Source organism: Lissotriton vulgaris, chromosome 3_1 (genome assembly GCF_964263255.1).
Source record: "Lissotriton vulgaris chromosome 3_1, aLisVul1.2, whole genome shotgun sequence".
NCBI lineage: Eukaryota > Metazoa > Chordata > Amphibia > Caudata > Salamandridae > Lissotriton > Lissotriton vulgaris.
In genome coordinates this window covers 1,343,121,664-1,343,140,782 of record NC_141689.1, presented here as the reverse complement: position 1 = coordinate 1,343,140,782, position 19,119 = coordinate 1,343,121,664, and the positions used below count along the sequence as shown (strand labels likewise).

At 45.0% G+C, this 19,119-nt stretch overlaps 1 protein-coding gene across 1 annotated transcript in view; it reads right to left on the bottom strand.

Annotated features, from left to right (window-relative positions):
* The window catches only part of FRAS1 (Fraser extracellular matrix complex subunit 1), a 1,404,104-nt gene that overhangs the window by 506,345 nt on the left and 878,640 nt on the right, over positions 1–19,119 (bottom strand). The window contains exon 18 of the mRNA XM_086961814.1: positions 3,159–3,319. Within this exon, the coding sequence (XP_086817940.1) occupies positions 3,159–3,319 (161 nt within the window). The remainder of the gene's footprint in view (positions 1–3,158; positions 3,320–19,119) is intronic.

Here is a 19,119-nt window from a genome sequence, read left to right as displayed (position 1 = left end):
AAAGTTTCTAAGTGTCGATTTTTGAAACTTACAAATATTCGTTAAAAATCGTGCCAACGATAAAAACGTAATTACTTGCCTGTTTCAGATAGATGTCCCAGTGTTGAACCTAGGAGCCCAGCACTGGATTACAAAAGTAACTTGAACATACTTTAGCTGCAAATTGAATTTCCATCCATTGGAAAACATTGGAAATTTCACCTGGAAAAGTTTCTGTCAACTTTTAAAATACAATTATATTCCTTAAAAATCACTACTGTAACCTAAATGCTTTTACTTAACTGTTTACAGGACATGTCCTGGGACTGATTCTAAGATCTAGTCCTGTGGTTAGAAAAGTAATCTACAAAGTAATTAATTGCATTTATCTAGAAATTCCCATTGAGCTCAATGTTGCATTGTGTTTAAAATTGTGTTGCCTATTGCAACAACTATACCTATTGTTATAAAAAAGTCTATTGCCTATTTGAAAAGTATTTAACTACAGTAACTAATTCTGAGAAAGTATATGCCTTGTTGGTTCTAAAATAAAACAACTATATCTTTTGATACAAAACCATTGGCCTAGAGTTCAGTTCTTGAGTGAGTGAGACCATTTTCTGACTAAGTGTGTACAACAAATGCTTTAAACGGTCCTCCGATACTGCCTTATTGCTCGACCAAGCTACCACTTTAGAGACTAAGGTTATATCTAACTTTATCCTCTGCCAAACCTCTGGGGACTGTGGACTGTGTGCACACTGTACCTTACTTTGGCCAAGTATATACAGAGCCACTTTCTTACACATGCGCATTACAAACTATAGGAGTCACTATACCTTGAGCCTCGAAAGACTTCTTTGAAGAAAAACAAGTTGCAAGCGGCCGAGTCCAACACTAGATGGCAGAATTATGCAGAGCATGTGTATCCACAGCTGGACGTGCCACAAACAGACATTTATTGTCTCCAAACCTGAATGTACCAAGGATAGGTGTAGAGTCTCTAATACTAAATCGCTGGTAAACTCTGCTGTTTCCTGATGAGTTTTGCCCCAATGAACAGGTACCAATCACAGCTCAAAATCTTCCTTTTTTCTTTACTCCCCAATCCTTCCTACACTTCTTTCTCTTTTGAGATGTTCGAGAATGAAGCAGGATAATAAAAAGCCGACTCTGGAGCCACAGGATATACTTATTCTGGTATTGAAGCCACACTATCATTTTAAGGATTGATTTCAGAAATTGAAGATCAGGTTCGGGTACCAAAGCTCTGGTTCTATGTACTCCTGGTACATATGGACTTAAAGCCTGATCAATCCCAGGGTGTTTTGATCTGTCCAATGGAGTTTTGAGGCTGGTGCCATGCTCTGCTGAAGTGTCTGAACTGGCTAAGGTGTAAACAGTTAGACCCATTTATCAGGACCCTTAGCCTTGCAACATGGTGCTTTCCACCCAAGAAGCACTTGCAATGCTTGTCCCCAGAGGATCACTCTCTACCAGAGTTATAGCAAGTACAGGAAGAGTGGTAGCAACGTTCTTATGCTACTAATAAGCTTTATCTGCAAGAATACTTGCTAGGTTCCATCCATCTTATACATGTGTAACCATTTCTGTCCAGCGATAGGGCCTCTTACAGTACCAGCTCTTGTCTGGATATTGACAAGAGATGGTTGGTCAGCAACCTTGGAGATATATTCAGTGCAAAAATGCAAGACCTTAAAGTATGCTGCTCTCCACATAAGATACAAGCCTTGTGAGGGCCAGTCAGATAGAACTACTTGCTGTATCAAATGCATTGCTTAGTGACTATGCTAAATGGTACATTTGTTAAAATGAGAAGATTCTCAAACTCATTTAGGTAACAGTGCTCTTTTGTGATACGTGTTTTCAGATCATGCAAAGAAATAAAGGCAATTCCCAAGGGAGAGCATGATAAATTAATACAATTGACTTGGAACCTCTGAATCAATAAGCTGACTTTCTTACAAGGTCACTTACTTTTGGGGAGTGCAGTTGGTACCCTAATGTTATCATGCCTCAAATATAGTAACAGAGCCTACTTGGGTTTACCTTTCTAGTTATTATAACCCCTTCAAAGGCTGAATGCAGGATAGTCCGTTTTCCCCTGAAACCTGTGATTTATCCTCAAATATCAGATTATGAAGTTGCTTGTACCAGTGAGTTCTCTAACGGAACAAAATACTGAGAACTATTATCTAGTGATAACAATAGACACCACAATGATGCAAATCAAGAGCAATGCTCTCACTCAGTGAATGACAAAGTCATCATCCACTCCCTGTCCCAGAATACACACTTTATCAAACATTCCGTGTTAACATTCTGAGGTTATTATTCACTGACGATCACAAGAAAATGCAGAATTATGCAACTCGAGATCAAGGATACATTCCAGTGAATGACAAAGGCATCAACTTCCCTCAACCAGTTCATATCTCAATTAGACTATTTTAATATAGCAAAAATAAGTTAATACTCCAAGCGTTGAACTATTCTTCAAGAAATGTTTAAACATTTCAAAGTTAGGTGGGGATTACTATAAATGATGAAACCAAGCCTATCATCCCATCAAAACCCAGAATGCCTGGAGGACAAAAAAATAAGCATTTTTTTCTGCTACTATCTATAAAAAAGCAGGACAGAAATCTAAAATAGAGAGATATGGGAAACAGAATTCATGTAGCATCAGTTCTATTTTATCAGCTTACTCACAACGGTGATGGTCAAATCATTGCATAAACTTTTCAGCTTGCAGCTTACGACAAAAGTACAGCTTCAGATTAATAGGTATATAAAGATCCATGTGAATATGCAAGCAACTCTAGTCTTTCTGCTAATGGTCTCAGTTTTTTATAAGGTCATAAATGAGACAACAGAATACATTAATCTGTGCATCCAAAGCGGATTACGTCAAGTGTTTTGCATGCAATAAAGTTGTTGAATTTCGAAATGAGACCAGAAAGGTGACCCTACTTTTGCTTTAGGTCTTCCAGCACCCACTTGAAAGCATTAAATTACATAACAGAACAACCACGTGTGAGAGATAGGAACTCTACTGCCATGTGTCTTCTCCATAACAATGTCCAAATGGTATATGTTAAGGAAGTGGAATTCTTAAAGATGTAAGAATAAAAATTATATATTTGAAAAAAGATTACCTGAGATGCCTTTAAGGTCCTTGATGGTGACTAGGTTCGAGCACACATGTTGATGTCTGTAAATGGACTCCGATAAAAGAAAGTGCAAGTTGTGCAAAGGCATGGTAGAAATAAGGGGCAGCATTCCATCTTGATGGGGAATTTGGACCGAAATATGAATCCTGGAAGGAAGAAATGGCAATATGACATAAAACACATTTTGCCAAAGTAACTGCCATCTAATTAATTTCTTTGTCTGAAATTTGTTTTCTAGTAGGACACGCAATGTAAATGAAAATAAATGTGGCCAAATAAATTGTTTTCCTTTAAAGCCTGTATTTTGGGGTAACACTCATATGGCTTCCTGCAGGAGGGAGGTAATGCCTCTCTGGCCTGCAATACCTAATTGTTCCCATTCCTCAGAGTCGTTGGCAGGTCTCTCTAGGAGCGCAAAAAACGGTCGTGTTGAACAGGTTCCATATTTGCCCAGGAAGACACAGAAGTAGTAAAGGCTACAAATTGGTAGCTTTATAAAAGCTGCACACTGCAACAAGTTACATTAAGTTTGACATTATATTCAAGTCAAGCTTAATGGACAAGTTACTTACCTTTGGTAACGCCTTATCTAGTAGAGACATGATCTAGTTGCAAAATCTTTACCTTTGAACTCCCAGGCGTCAAGCTGGATGCACAAGATTTTTCTTAGCAGTACCCCTGCGTGCCAGTAGGTGGTGTCAGTCGCCTCTAAGTGATGTTGTCGGCACAGTGTTCGTAGCCGTCGTGACATCCACATCATCTTTAAAGCCGCCACTCCTGTGCACTGACGTCAGTACTTTTCACAACTTTCCATGCCAGAACTGGGGAGCCAAGCAGTGACTTACCATGGTGTGTTAAAAGAAGCTATGGCCCTGAAGGGGGGGTTCAGGGTTGGCCTTACAAGGTCCGTAGTTACTGCCCCAGAGGGGCGAAGAACAATTAATTTCAGAATGAACATTTAATCATGGAGGGAGCAAGTGTGTAGGGAGACATTTATGGTTTATTTTACAATTGGTAACAGTCAGGGATTCATCAGGTGCTCACATAAGTGACAAGGTGTGTTTTTTGTGACAAGGTGAATGCGCTCTGAATAATAAAACACGCACCCATACGGCTTCTCTAAAAAGATCTCCGATAAAGAGCCCCGCAAACGGTGAGCCCGTCGAGCATTGCAGCGCTGGCCCGACGAGGAGCAAGGCCCAATGATGAAGCATGACACCTCTCGGGGTGTGTGAGAGCAACATGACACAAGTTTTGTCTTTTCCATCCCTTTCCTAGTTCTAGAGAGTAACCTGACTGAATAATTTGTCGCACCCACCTGTCTGATGTGATGTTGGTCCGGGCAGGAAGGAATTGTTGCAGTCTTCCCCCCACAGGAGAGGAATGTTGTGGGGGGAAGGGGAGGAAAGTCATTGGGTAGGGGTAGAGGCAGAGCGGGAGTTGTTTGTTTTGCCTCTGCCTTTGTTGTGGTTACCCCTGTAACCCCCTCTTTGGTAGACCTAAGTGAATGTGGATTGGCTTGGGGTCTTGTAAGAAGTGGAGGGACTTTCCAAAGAGTAGCCTCTAGTGTTGCCTCTGTAAGATGAGCGATGAAAAGAATGTCTGGGAGCTTGCTGCTGCAAGGTTCCCATAGATTTAGCTGTATCAGTGTCTTTTTCATCTCTTCTAAAGACATGTCAACATTTGGGCCAAATAAAAGTGTCTCATCAAATGGCTGATTAAGGATGGAGTTTTGTACCTCAGGTTTAAAACCTGAAATATGTGGCCAAGCATGTCTACGTAGTAGGGTGCTGGTATTGATTGCCCTTGAGGCGGTATCTGCAGCAACTAGGGCACAACAAATGGAAATATTAGTAATATTTTTACCTTCCTGTATAAGTTCATTGGCCCTATTTTTGTATTTGTCTGGTAGATGCTGTATTATGGACTCTAGTTCATCATAATGTTCTCTGTCATATCTGGCCAGCAACTCTTGGGTATTGGCAATGCGCCAGATATTAGCTGCTTGTGACGCTTTTCATTTGCCGGAGGAGTCAAGTAGCTTAGATTCTTTGTCTGGGGGTGAGGCCTCACCTGATGTCTGAGAATTAGCATGTTTACGTGCATTAGACACTACTAAAGAGTCTAATGGTGCTGGACCTTTAATATAGACTGGATCTGTAGGGGCAGCTTTATATTTTTTCTCAATGCGAGGATTAAGGACCCTAGCCCTGACAGGATCCTTAAAAACCTCTGTTGCGTGGTTGATGACACCCTTAAGCATTGGCAAAATGGCAGTAGACCTTTGTGTGTTATCAAAAGTGTCTAGTAGGAAATCTTCCTCCACCGCATCAGTGTGTAAGTTCACCCCATGATAATGGGCAGCTCTTTGGACTAGTAGGTTAAAACCTATAGTGTCCTCTGGTGGGAAAGGTCTAGAAGGGTATGTATCGTCTTGTAGGGCATAAGGTACATCAGGGGTGTTGTAATCATCCCATGGATTAGGTGACTGAGGGGGACTATTGGTCCCTGCTGGGTCATGTGCACCCCCAACTGTGTCATCAGAGTCTATGACTGCATCATCATCTGGATTAGGGGATGGTGTAGGTGAATGGTGAGGTGGAGGAGGTGTAGGAGGAGGAACAATATGGGGAGGTGGTGGAGAAGGAACTTTTAATGGAGAGGTTTCAATGTCTCTCTTCTTTGGAGGAGGAGGTGCTGGCGCCTCAAGTGGTCTCCTCTTGGAGCTGAGAGTCAAGTGACCAGTTTTAGGATCCTTTACAAGAGTTTTTTGGTTAGGATCGGGTGTGAAAAGTTCCTCTGAATAGGGCAAATCCTTTGGTGTAGAGGATTTTGGCTCTGTACGTTTTTCCGGCACCGAGTTGGTAGCTGGTTTTGGATCTTTTGGTTTAGAAGTGTGCCCTTTTGAAATGTCCTTTACCGGAACGTGTTTTTTCGGTTCCGGGTCCGAAGCGTGTTCTTGAGCTTTAGGCGGTTATTTAGTCGGCTCCGAATGTGGTTCGGCATCGATGAGCCGCTGCCAGTCTTCGGCGCGCGTGCTTAGGTGTCGGAACAATGGTCGGCGTGGATGCGGAAGATGGCTTTTTCTTCGGTGTCGGTATAGGATCGGCACCGGGGATAGGCTGGCTCGAGCCCGAGCTGCCTGAAGGCTTAGTAGGCTTCTTTGCCGGGCCCGAAGGCGGGGCGTGGGAAGCAGTCTCTCGGTGTGCACCCTGGCCCAAAGGTGAGGGTGTGCCCGAAGCCTTTTTGGAGGGTGTCGAGGAAGGGTTGGGGTCGACGATCTTACTTATAACCCGTTGAGCTAGAGTGAGTTCCTCGACGTCGGAGTCTTCGGCTTCTGAAGAGCTGGTACTCTCTTCGGCGTGCTGGTGTTCTGGCACATCGATGCCCTCTTCTAAGATGTCGTCGGGGATGGAAGCGGACGAGCGAGCCATAGTTCTTTGATCTCGTCGGTCCCGGATCGTCTTCTTGGAGCGGAAAGAGACACAGGCGGAACAGTCTTTGGCCTTGTGAGCCGGTGAGAGGCAAAGGTTGCACACTTCATGTAGGTCGGTGTGGGGAAACTTCGACCCACATTGAGGACACTTTTTGAATGACGTCCTTTCCATGAGCCAGGAAGTAAGGCCCGAAGGCCTTCGTCGCGACCGGAATCGAAGACTTCGAAGTGGTGAAGAATCTCGTCGATGTGGAGCGCGATCAAAAAATACCGTCGAACTGGGTGAGGATTGCGCACGAAGGAAATTCAGTTCCAAACCGGAGCGCAGGAAACACATCTGAGCCCGATGCGGAAAAAACCAATCTGGGGATCGAGCCGATGCCCATGCGCAATGTGGTCCAAAGAAGGAGGAGTCATCTATCTCGTGACTTCCAAAGAACTTTTCAGGACAACAACAAACTGCAAACATCCGGGCCCAACACTAGGTGGCGATCTATGCACAGTGTGCAATCTGCAGCTCATATGGCTCGAACATAAGCTTTTTTCAACAGATATGTCATCAAATCAAAACACAGAAAATAGTTCTGAAGACGCATATATAAACACAGTTAAAAAAAAACATTTGTTTAGAAAATAATTAAAAATCTGTCCATTAAAATAGTAAAAATATGTTAAAACAGCTTAGGATGACTAAATACATTGATACTATAAAACCACTAAGCACTTTACATTCCATTGTATTGCATACCGCAGGATCACAATTACATCGATGCCAAGCCCAAACATATCCAAAACAGTACCACTACATCTAGCATGAGTCTAGCCCACTCCACAAATACATATACAAAATAATAGTACAGATACTGGCCTTCAGCCTACAATAAGTGCCTTTGATCTAATGGCCCATGTCTATCCCAGGAACTTTGCCAATGCAATGACAATGGGAATTAAGGTTTCCGCGCGCAATAATCTTAGCGCAACGTCATTCCTTCTGGTGCCCAATAATCTGCAAATTGGTGTCAGCCATGCTCTGCGGGGCGGCATAAGCTGGATATGCAAACAGCATATGGGCCAGTGATTCCGATTGGGCATGGCAAATAGGATAGGATTTGTCACAAAGATTATTCCATCTTGCTGTAAACGATCTTACAGGTAATGAGCCTACCCTAAATTGGAAGTACAACTTCCGATCACACAGCTGTGTTATGGTATCCCAGTACTGTTCCATCCCTGAGGTTGATTTAACTTCTAAGAACCTTCCCGTAAGTGAGGAGGTGTCACTATTCCCATAAGTGTTTTGGGTCACCCAATCCCAGTACTTTTCTTTTAGAATTGTCTTGGGGGAGAAACAGGGTACTCGCTGGATTCTCCCATAGTGCTGCTATAAGGAGTAGTTTCTTACCTGAAACTCCAGTTCTGTAGTAGGGGTATCTCTGTGTATAGTCCTAATCATGTGAATAGTCCCGCCCTTGTCCGTGGCCGCCGGCTTCGGGGTCCAAGCACATGGACGGGACTATTCACATGATTAGGACTATACACAGAGATCCCCTACTACAGAATCTAGTTTCTTTGAGGTCCTGAACTTCTGACGGTATTGTTCAGGAGTGAGCCCATACCGGCGGCATAAAGCCTCCCCCAGGTTGGCATTGGTCAGGGTTCCCGCCCTCTCTAAGGGTGATAGAACGTCCCTCCCCGAAGCCTCAAAGTGTTTCCATAGGCCCGCCCCAATGCTTTTCAGGCCCCTCATTCATCCTCAGTGCGATCTCATACGCTGTGAACCACACATAAATGTCATCACCCCTCTGGTAATCTCGCACTAAATCCTTGGAAATGTACACCTTCCATCCTGGCACTGGTGGTGCACTGGCACCATTCGAACTGGACTCTTTTTACCCTTAATGTCAAGTTCCCTCCTGCTTAAATTATGAGCGAAGAGAATCCGTTTCTCTTTCAACGTGAGAGCGTTCCTGCTCTCCTCTGCCTGAGTTTAAAGTTTTAACACCTCCCAACTCATGCAGTCTGACCCTTTGGTTTTCCTCCAGCACGTCTGGTGAAAAAAATCCTCCCTGAATGGCTACTACCAGCCCCTGCGGCTGGTCTCTCCACGGGCAAATCCTGTGGACCAAATCCATTCCCTAGGTCATCCTCATCCACCATAACATCACCCGTCTCCTGAGCCTCCTTGGCTTCCCACCAGGCCCTCAAGGCCACTTGGAGCTTCTAGGTGCTACTCATCATGGGACATCCCAAAGCTCTGCAGAATTTCCTTAACTGACTGATCAACCTTGCGGGTACACAGTGCCTCAATGTTAAACTGATTCTGCAGCCTCAGCTTCATCGGCTGTCTGGCTCTCTCCCTGAGACATGATGTATGGTTTAAAGGTTACTCAACATTAGAACCAACAATTCCAAAAACACAATATGTGGTTGTGTCGTGGTCTGCAATCAATTTATGATAAAAACCAATTACTGTGAGTGATTTTGTACATACATGTTTCATTTACATTAGGATAGAATCCCACCACTATGCCGCCAAATGTTGGAAGTGGGGGTCCTAGTCTCTCACTGCCGCCACCAAATGAGGGAGGCGGGAGTTCCTGTACCACACCGCTGTTGCCAGGAGTGAGATCCTGACCCCTCGTTTCAACGTTAGGCTAAGTAAGGACACCTTCTGAGATAGCCCTGCTCACCCCCTTAGTAGCTTGGCACGAGCATCCGGGCTCATCTCCAAGGCACGAGTGCACAGTATGTGCAACCACACTCACTGCAACCCACTGATGTCACCACAAAGACTCCAGACGAGTTTTATTAAAACAAGTATACACTTTATGTAAGAAGATATACAATATGGCCACACAATACAAAACCAACATATAATAATGGGTAACATTCCTTCCTGATGATTAGTAGATTCTAATCCCAACCACCACTTCTAAACAACGGGTAAGTCTTACTTCTGACCGTTCGGTTAGGCAGGTCGTAGTGCTAGAATCACATATGTTGCAAAAGAAAGGAAATACTGCAATGCGTAACGATATATCTTCGTGCTATGCACTAGAGAAACAATGCAATAAGTAGCGCCACAATCATGTACTTTGCAACAGAAGGAATAATGCAACACGTATCACTACCAGCATGCCCTGTGCAAGGAAGAAACAAAGCAATGCGTTACGCTACAATCATGTACTCGTGCAATCGAAAAACAACGCAATGCGCCACGTAAGAATCCTGAACTGTGCAATGAAGAAATAATGCAATGCTCCATGTTACAATCATGTACTCTGAAAGGGAAAAATAACGCAGTGCGTAGCATTGCGCACCCAGCATATAGTTCCTCAGACACAATTAAATTCAGGCGCCATACAACAGTTTGAGAGTTCGTTAGCGGCAGTAATGCAAAGTGTAATACGACAGTTTAGGTGCTCCGTTAACAGTTTCCCCCAATCATGGATCAATGATGACACAAAAGTACTGCTTCTCACTCTGCCCCAGCACTGCCCCACCTTAGGTCAGCACAGGCCTAGATCTGAGCTGAAGCAGCAGGCTCGCGCAGTTGACAGAAGCGAGAGGCCGAGAGAGTCGACCTCTGGGCACGCACCCCACCCCAGGTGGTGATCCACGTTACCTGGGGGGCGTGACCCCACTCTTCTTTCCTCCTTCAGCGACTTGGGCCTTGATCCAGAACTCCGTCAGATGGGCACGGCAAGCTTGGGCCGGCGGCTCAGCTCCTCTGGGCTGCCTGTCCAGGTCACTCCTGCTTCACTCCGAGGGCCCGATGTCCTGGCCCTCCTTCCGGCGGTCTCAGTAGGCACCAAGACCCGCCCTCAGCACTGTGGAAATCTACTTTGATTTCAGTGCACATACCACCCAGGCACTCCTCACCAGCACCTGGGGTTGCACCGCGACATGCACTCTGCACGTCCGAGACTCGCCTCTTATCTGGTGCACACGATGACCCGGCACTCTTCACCAATGCCTCAGCTTGCACCTCGGCATGCACCCTGCACGTCCGAGCGTCACCACTTCTCCCGGTGCACACGATGACCAGGCACTCTTCACCTACTCCTCAGCTTGCACCACGAACCGCACGATTCGCGACCGAGACTCACTTGTGCTCCCTGTGCACACGACAAGGTGCTCCTCACCAACGCCCTGGCGTTCACCACGAAACTCACCATGCGCGTCCGAGTCTCCTCTCTTCTTCTGATGCACACAACGACCAGGCGCTCCTCACCAATGCCCTGGCTTGCACCGCGACACGCACCATACGCGTCCGAGTTTCACTTCCTCGCTCCCGGTGCACACAATGACCAGGCGCTCCTCTCCAACGCTCTGGCTGCACCCCGACACGCTCCTTGCGTGTCCGCGACTCTGTTTACTCCTTTGTGCCCACGATCACAAGGCACGACTACTGAGGGTCTCAAGCTGCAAAAGCACACGCACACTACGTTGCTTGGGACGTCTCTGGAAACTTTTATGTTCCCATGTTTCTAAACAGGGAGCCAGCTCACCTCGGGCCCTTGGGGTTCAGGACAAAGCACAGTCCTGTTCAGGAAGGGGGACACACCACCCACTGCAGTGTCCCTTCAGTCTCTTTTTTAGTAAAAGATACAAACTGCAGGCCAGCCCCAGATTATGAAGCAAGGGTCGGTCCTATCCAGCAGTCTCTTCAGCAACTCCTTCTTTGGCGAAGGTTCTTCTTGATCACGACCTGTCCATTTCACCATTCAAAACTAACTACACCATCTTCTAGGTGTTTCAGTTCTCTTAGTCATACCCCTTCATGTCTTTGAAGTTCTTTGTGCTCAGGAGTCCCTGACCCCTCCTTAAATCAGTTCTGGGAGTTTCCCTCCCAATGTCACCTTTTTCCCTTTGATACTGGGGGCCTGGATCCTTGATCACTCAACTGGAGATGGGTCAATTGTTTTATAGCACCAGACCAGGTCTTTTCACCTCCCGGGCTTCTCCTCCCCCTACTCTCCAGATGCAGGGCAGCTTGGTGCCATCTCAACCCCTTCCTGGGTCTAGACCTCTTCCAGCTCCTCTCACCTCACAGATCCACAGTTTTTCTCTGACAAGGTCTCCAATCTTCTGGACCTAGGCAGGTCTTCCTAGAAGAGCTTTCACTTCCCCAGTGGCAGTGCGTTTTACTTGGACGTTGATTTGTAATGCTCGGAATTCATAGAGTTCCTGTAAAACAGCCAAATAATCATTGATGGCAAATTGTTTTTCATCGGCCACTGTGCTGCCACAATCAGGGTCAGGTTCAGACTGGATCCGGAAAGTTTTTGTCAGCAGTACCCCTGCGAAGGTGGCGTTGTGCGGCTCCATGTCCGCGGTTGGCCTCGTGGTCGCCGAGATGACGTCGCAGCAGCTACTTAGACGCTGCCCTCGCGCGCTGACGGCAGTTCTGCACATGACTTTCCGCGTCAGGAACGCAAAGCCATGTAAGATACTGACCATTGGTGCCATGAAACTATGCAATAATCAAAAATAGAATGAACACTAGTTTCTACAAAACCATTGGTTTTTCTTCGAAACCCTCATAGACATCCTGGTTTCATCGTTGCGGTATATCTTTTTTCCGCCCCATCAGGAGTCATGGCGTATTCATCGGGTATTTGATTAACGCGCTGGATGCCTGCCTCACCTGAGGCTACCTCTGGTACAAGTAGAAGTGTCCAGAGATAGAAAAAATGTAATGAAAAAATAGAATAAAAATAGTGTCTAACCTGAAGAATTATTTATTGTTGAAGGGTAGGCACTATTGTTAAAAAGGAGTTGCGATATAATGGGGGTCGTGTTACTGGACTACCATATGTCTTAAAAGATGTGTCAACATGTTTCAGCTCTTTAAGCCCAGCCGGGTCTATAGAGCTTTCGTCAGGACAAAAAACACACAAAACGTACAGAAAAATATATAATAATTGAAAGTGGTAGTCACACAATTAGTGTGGTATTCGATGACGAGTATGGTAAATACAAACTAAAAATCCCATGCTGTGGAAACACAAACCAACATGATCTGATGTATAAGTTGGTATAGTAATGAGGTGAGTAAGCAGACATGCAAAATTTCATGTGGAGCACTGTTATAGACTCCGGGTTTTGAGTGCGCGCCATCATTGTGGCATTAACACAGTCTCTAGAGAGGAAAGGAAAGGGAACACACAGGGTCTGAGAGGGGAAGTGAGAAAATAGTAGCGGTTCAGAATTGCTTAGAAATTATTGTTTGAACCCGGGGGACCTATTTTTGTGAAAAGTATTTTTGTGAAAAGTACACAGATGTTTGAAGTGCACAGTAAACGAAAAGGTGTGATATCTTAATGAACCCCCTTCGTTTTTAAAGAAAATCGAATGGCGACCTATATACACACCGCATTAAGAATTGCAATAGTTGTTACCTGTATTGCGCACAGTCCACACTTCAACAGGGGTCCGAGAGTCGCGTGTGGTCTTTACTGTTAGGTATAAATGGGTCCAATCTATTAGTTATACAGTTGTTTGTCTTACCCGTTAGATGAAAAATGGTACTGCTCCCATCCTTACCCACGAGGTACAGCATAGCGTCCCCTGTGCTGATTCTTCCCCTCCCTGGCTATGGGCGTGACTCCTCCTCCCCGTCTTTTGAATTCGGCCTCGACATCAAAGAGGGACCAATTTCTAAATGTGGATACTACCAAGATGGATGCCTCCACGATTAACTCTGGTTTTTATTTTTAATTAAATTGTATTAAACATTATCTCTCTGATGGCCCAGGTTGTCAAGGTAATAATGCTTTTAATAGCAACAGCCCATGTAAAGCCAAAATTCGGGATTAAGTTACTGGGGGAGTTGCTGTTCATCTCAGTGTGTGAATGGGAATACAGGTCATCATTTAAGTTAGACTGTCTTCTGGAGTATTGGTATGACTCAGACACAACAATGGGTGTATTTCAGTATTAAAACAGCCCATGTAATAACAGAATTTAAAGTTTGACCATCAGGGGCAATACAATTCAACAATATGTGTGTATAATTATACATAGTGTACAGTTATGTTTGGATTATCAGAGGTGGTTATGGTCTGACCGGGGCCAGTATTTTTATTGGTTAACGGCACTCATGGTTAGTTCTGCAGTTAATTTAGTAGAACTGATGCCACGGGATATTATCGTTCATCCCCAATGTGTCTGTTTTGAGGCGGTCTACCCATCTTTGTTCCTTTTCGAATAAGACCTGCTCTGCATTGTGGTTTTTGATTTGTAGCATCTCAAGAACCGTCCATCTGAGGTCGTCACATGTATGTCCTGCCTCCACAAAATGTGTGCATAATTTCGTGGTGTTTTTCTTGAGTCTGATGTTGCTCCTGTGTTCTCCTATACGGAGTTTGATTTTGCGACAGGTCATGCCTACGTATTGACGTCGGCAGGGGCAGGTGATCAAGTAAATTACATGTGTCGAGTTGCAGTTTGTATGATGCTTTTGGGTCCACAGCAAGTTGTCAGTTAATTGCAGGGTCTTAGTGGTTTTAGTGAATTTGCAAACTCCACATGTGCCACATTGGTAATGACCAGTAACCGGGGTCATGTTAATATCTCTGATAGTTGGCTTCACTGGTTTACTTTTTGGCCTGGTATGTACAAGGACATCTTTGATGTTTTTCGTTCCCCTATTGGCAAATCTGGGTTTGGGCCAATTAAATTTGCCTGAAGTCAGTATCTGCCAATTTTTTCTTATAAGTTTTTGAACATCATAGGTTGCGGGGCAGAAGGTGGTAACACATGTGACAAGATCTTTAATCGGTTCTCTGTTATTGTTTTGTAGGAGACATTCTCGGGGCTGATGTTTTGCCCGGTTTCTGCACTTAGAGATTACTGATGGGGTATAATCTCTTTTTTGTAGCTTTTGACTCAGCTCCTGTGCTTGTTTTTTATATTCATCCTGTTTACTGACTGTAAGGAAGATTGTCCCGCAGGAGGCAAGGATGGTAGCTCTGATAGGAAAGCAAACTGTTTTTAGCTGTAGGTTTGGTGAAGGTTTTGGTCTCCAATCTCCCGTTCTCAGCAAAGATGGTTAAATCCAAGAAGTCAATTTGTTGGTTATTTGAGGTGAAGGTGAATTTCAACCACCGATCTCTTCCGTTTAGCCATTCCATGAAGGTATTGAGATCTAGTTGGATATCCCAAATTAGTAAAATGTCATCAATATAACGTTTCCAGTATATTATATTGGAAACGTATGGGTTGGTGTTGTTGAGGACGAATTCTTGTTCAAACCGACTCACATAGAGTCCAGCTACCGAAGGCGCAAAAGCGCTGCCCATGGAGGTACCATGGCATTGCAGGAACATTTGGCCATTGTATTCAAAATATTTTTCTTGGAGGGCTAGTCGGCAGCATTCAATAATAAAATGTCGGGGGGTCTTGTGTGTCCAGTCTTGCATAAAGAGGAGATCTTCCAACATCTTTAGGGTATCCTCTTGGGGTAGGCTAGTGTATAGGGACTCAACATCAAGTCCCACTAGCAGCATCGTGTTCGGATTCAACTCTCGATCCGCAATCTGAATCAAGAGATCTCTAGTGTCTTTTAGGTAGGTCGGGGTGCTTTGGACTATTGGTTTCAAATATTCATCCGCAAACTTGGATAAAGGTTCTAACAAAGATCCAATGCCCGAGACTATCGGGCGTCCAGGTGGCGGGGACTTGTTTTTATGTGTTTTTGGCAGTGAATAGAAAAAAGGTACCTTGGGTCCTTTGGGTGTTAAAAAATCAGCCTCCTTTTTGGAGATCCAATCATTGATCTCTGCCTCATGCACCATGATTGCGATAGTGTTGGTTAGCCTCTCGGTAGGGTCAGTGTCCAATCTCTTATAGAAGGTCTCATCTGATAACAGGGACAGACATTGATGATTGTATCCTTCTTTTGTCAGGATCACCACCCCACCACCCTTATCTGTTGGTTTTATTACTATATTCTCATTATCCCTCAGTTCAGTTAGAGCACGTTTTTCTTTGTTGCTCATATTCTGGTAGATCTTCTTCTTATTGTCCAGTTTATCAATCCCTTTCATAACTGCCTGTTCGAAGGCTAGAATTTCAATGGGCTCTGCAGTGGCAGGTGGACAGAATTTTGATTTCCTTCTAAGGGTGGTCTCACCTTCCGTAGTTTGGTTAGTGGACTTGTTGAAAAATGCTTTAAGTTTGAGAGTTCTACAGAATTCTGAGACTTCGCATTTGAGTTTGAAGCGGTCTACGGGTGGTGTCGGCACAAAGCCGAGCCCTTTATTAAGGACAATCGACTGGTCTCTGGACAGAACGGTTCTAGTTAGATTCACTATTAGTGAGTCTTCTTGCTCGTTCCCGGTTGGGCTGAGGCCATACTCCTCGTCTGGACGTTGGGCTGTTGGTCTTGCCATCTGAGGTTTTTCTTTCTGCCCCGAGACTGGTTTTAGCCTCTTCCTAAAAAAGGCTGGGCTTGATGTTGATTGACAGTGTTCGTCATCTGGTGGTTATCCATTGATTGTTGTTGATTCATATTTGGATGGTAAGGATTCATCCATCCCGCATAAGGAGGCATAAAAGGTTGGTAATAAGGCATTGGATTTCCATGGAAAAATGATGGTCGTTGCCACCGGTTTCCTCTTCGTGGGCGTTGGAATCTGAAGTTATTTCGGCCCCTTCTTGGTGTAGACTCTTCTGAACTACCTTCCGAACCATCAGATGAATTCCACCCTGTGGAATCCCCATCCGAACCATTAGTGGTTACTATGAAATCATCCTTCGAGTATGGATGCATTTTCTCCTGGCTGAATTTTTTCAGGTCTTTTGTTAGTTTCTGGAGTTTATTTTGCATTAGGTATTCCTGCATATCGTCCATCTCTTTTGTTATTTCATCTAGGCGTTTTTTGTATACCTGAGGGTTGATGTTTTTCTTGAGTTCATTCTCACATTCTTGTATCTCTACCAATAGTGCATCCGATAGTCTTTTGGCTGTTTTCACTATGAGAACTAGGTAGTCCAAGGTGCATTTCCATGAGATGGACGACCAATCGCGCCGAAATACAAGATCGTGTAAAAAAATTCTGGGTGCGTTGGTAACCCAAAGGCCTCTGGGAGCTGATTTGGATCTGAGATATTCGGTCATAATTATGCCATGTATGGCAGTTCGGATCTGTTCTCTTTTTTTGTTGGTCAAAGTGTCCCAGTCATCTGTTTGTGCGATAGCTTGTATTAGGTCTGGGTTCTGTAGCAGCGGTTGTGCCGCTAAAATTTCATCTATGTCACTTCCTGAAAAACTTAGACCACTGTTGTTCTCCATTGTTCCTCTCTCTGTGTTCCAAAAATGTATGCAAGAGAACACCCTATTAAGCAAAACATGATTTTTGCAGGGTATATATAATTTCCGCAGCTGTGCGCTGCTTAAAGTCTCATATCAGGATGGAGGGAAGAGGATTAGAAGTCCATTCAGTTCCCCTCGACAAATATTCAATAATCCAAAATAGAATGGACACTAGTTTCTACAAAACCATTGGTTTTTCTTCGAAACCCTCATAGACATACTGATGGGGAGGAAAAAAGATATACCGCAACGATGAAACCAGGATGTCTATGAAGGTTTCGAAGAAAAACCAATGGTTTTGTAGAAACTAGTGTCCATTCTATTTTTGATTATTGAATATTTGTCCAGGGGAACTGAATGGACTTCTAATCCTCTTTCCTCCATCCTGATATGAGCCATGAAACTATGGCCTGAAAGGGATGACCTTAACCCTAGAAATCAATTCGCAGAACGGGGAGGATGGGTAGGGTTGTAAGGAATCTATCACTGCTAATGTTTCTTACAGGTATATTGTTACCGAAGGTAAGTAACTTGATCATCTGAAAGAAACACGTAGTGATAGATTCCTTACCTTAGAATAGATACCCCAGCAATAACAACCCCGGTAGTGAGTTTGCGAACCAAGATCACACCAGGAAGTCTCGGAGAACCGAATGGCCAAAGAACCCGTCTCTCTGGACTTGGCTGTCCAGGCAGGAATGCTTAGTAAAAGTGTGCAGCGAGGGCCACGTAGCTGCCTGACAGATGTCTTGTAAGGGGACACCACGTCCCAACGCCGTAGTGGCAGCCGTCGCCCTGGTGGAGTGGGCGCGCAGCCCCAACGGAGGTTCCTTCTTAACCAGAGAATAACAGGCTTTGATACACAAGACGACCCATCGGGAGATCGTCTGTTTGTGTACAGCCCGACCTTTCTTGGCGCAAACATAGCCAACAAAGAGCTGGTCATCCACTTGGAACTGTTGTGTGCGGTTCAGGTAAAATGAGAGCGCACGTTTTGGGTCCAGACGGTGGAGCCTCTCTGGAAGGATGAGGAGGTGGAAAGAAGGAGGGCAAAGTGATGGTTTGCCCGATGTGAAAAGCAGTGACAACTTTTGGCAAAAAGGATGGACGGGTTCTGAGCACAACCTTGTCCGGATGGACAGACGGAAAAGGAGGTTTACAAGAAAGAGCTGGAGCTCACTCACCCTCCTAGCGGAGGTGATGACAACCAGGAAAGCAGTCTTTAAATTTATTAGACATAGAGGACAGTTGTAAAGAGGCTCAAAGGGAGCGCACATTAAATATGTGAGAACCAGGTTCAAGTCCCACTGGGGCATCACAAAAGGAATAGGAGGGAAAAGGTGAGTATGCCTTTGAGGAATCTATTTACAATAGGGGATTTGAAAAGAGAGGGCTGGTCAGGGAGCCTGAGGAAGGCTGAAACAGCAGAAAGGTAGCCCTGCTGGGACAAAGAAAGAAGGAACAAAAGGACTTCTGAAAGAGGGCCAGAAAGAGGATCCACCTCCTTTGCTGTGCACCATGCCACAAATGTGTTCCACCTGCAGGTGTATAACAACTTAGTGAAGGGACACCTTGCAGCCAGTATCACATCACAAACTTCAGGAGGCAAGTGTAAAGGAATCAACTGCCACCACTCAATCTCCACGCAAGGAGGTAGAGACTGGGCAGGTTTGGGTGGAGGACCGTCCCCTGCTGCTGCAACAGAATATCCTCCCGAAGAGTCAAGACGGATCGGGGGATCGATGGTCATACTGAGTAGCTCGGGATACCAAACACTTCGAGCCCAGTCTGTGGCCACAAGAATGACATGGGCCCGGTCGCACCTTATCTTCAGCACTCTTGGCAGAAGTGGTATAGGCAGAAATGTGTACAACAGACAGCAACTCCATTCACGACGAAAAGCGTCGCCTAGCGAGTGCCGCCTTGGAAATTCCAACGCGCAGACCTGCTGACAATGTGTGTTCTCTTCGGTGGCAAATAGATCTAACCAAGGCTCTTCCCACTGTAGAAAGAGACCTTGTGCCACGTCCAAATGAAGATGCCATTCATGATCCATCATGCACCTGCGGCTGAGTTTGTCCGCCCTGGCGTTCAGTGAACCTGCCAGGTGTTGAACCACCAGGGAAATGCCCTGATGTTCCAGCCATGTCTAGAGGCGCAGAGCCTCCGGACATAAGGTCCACGACCCC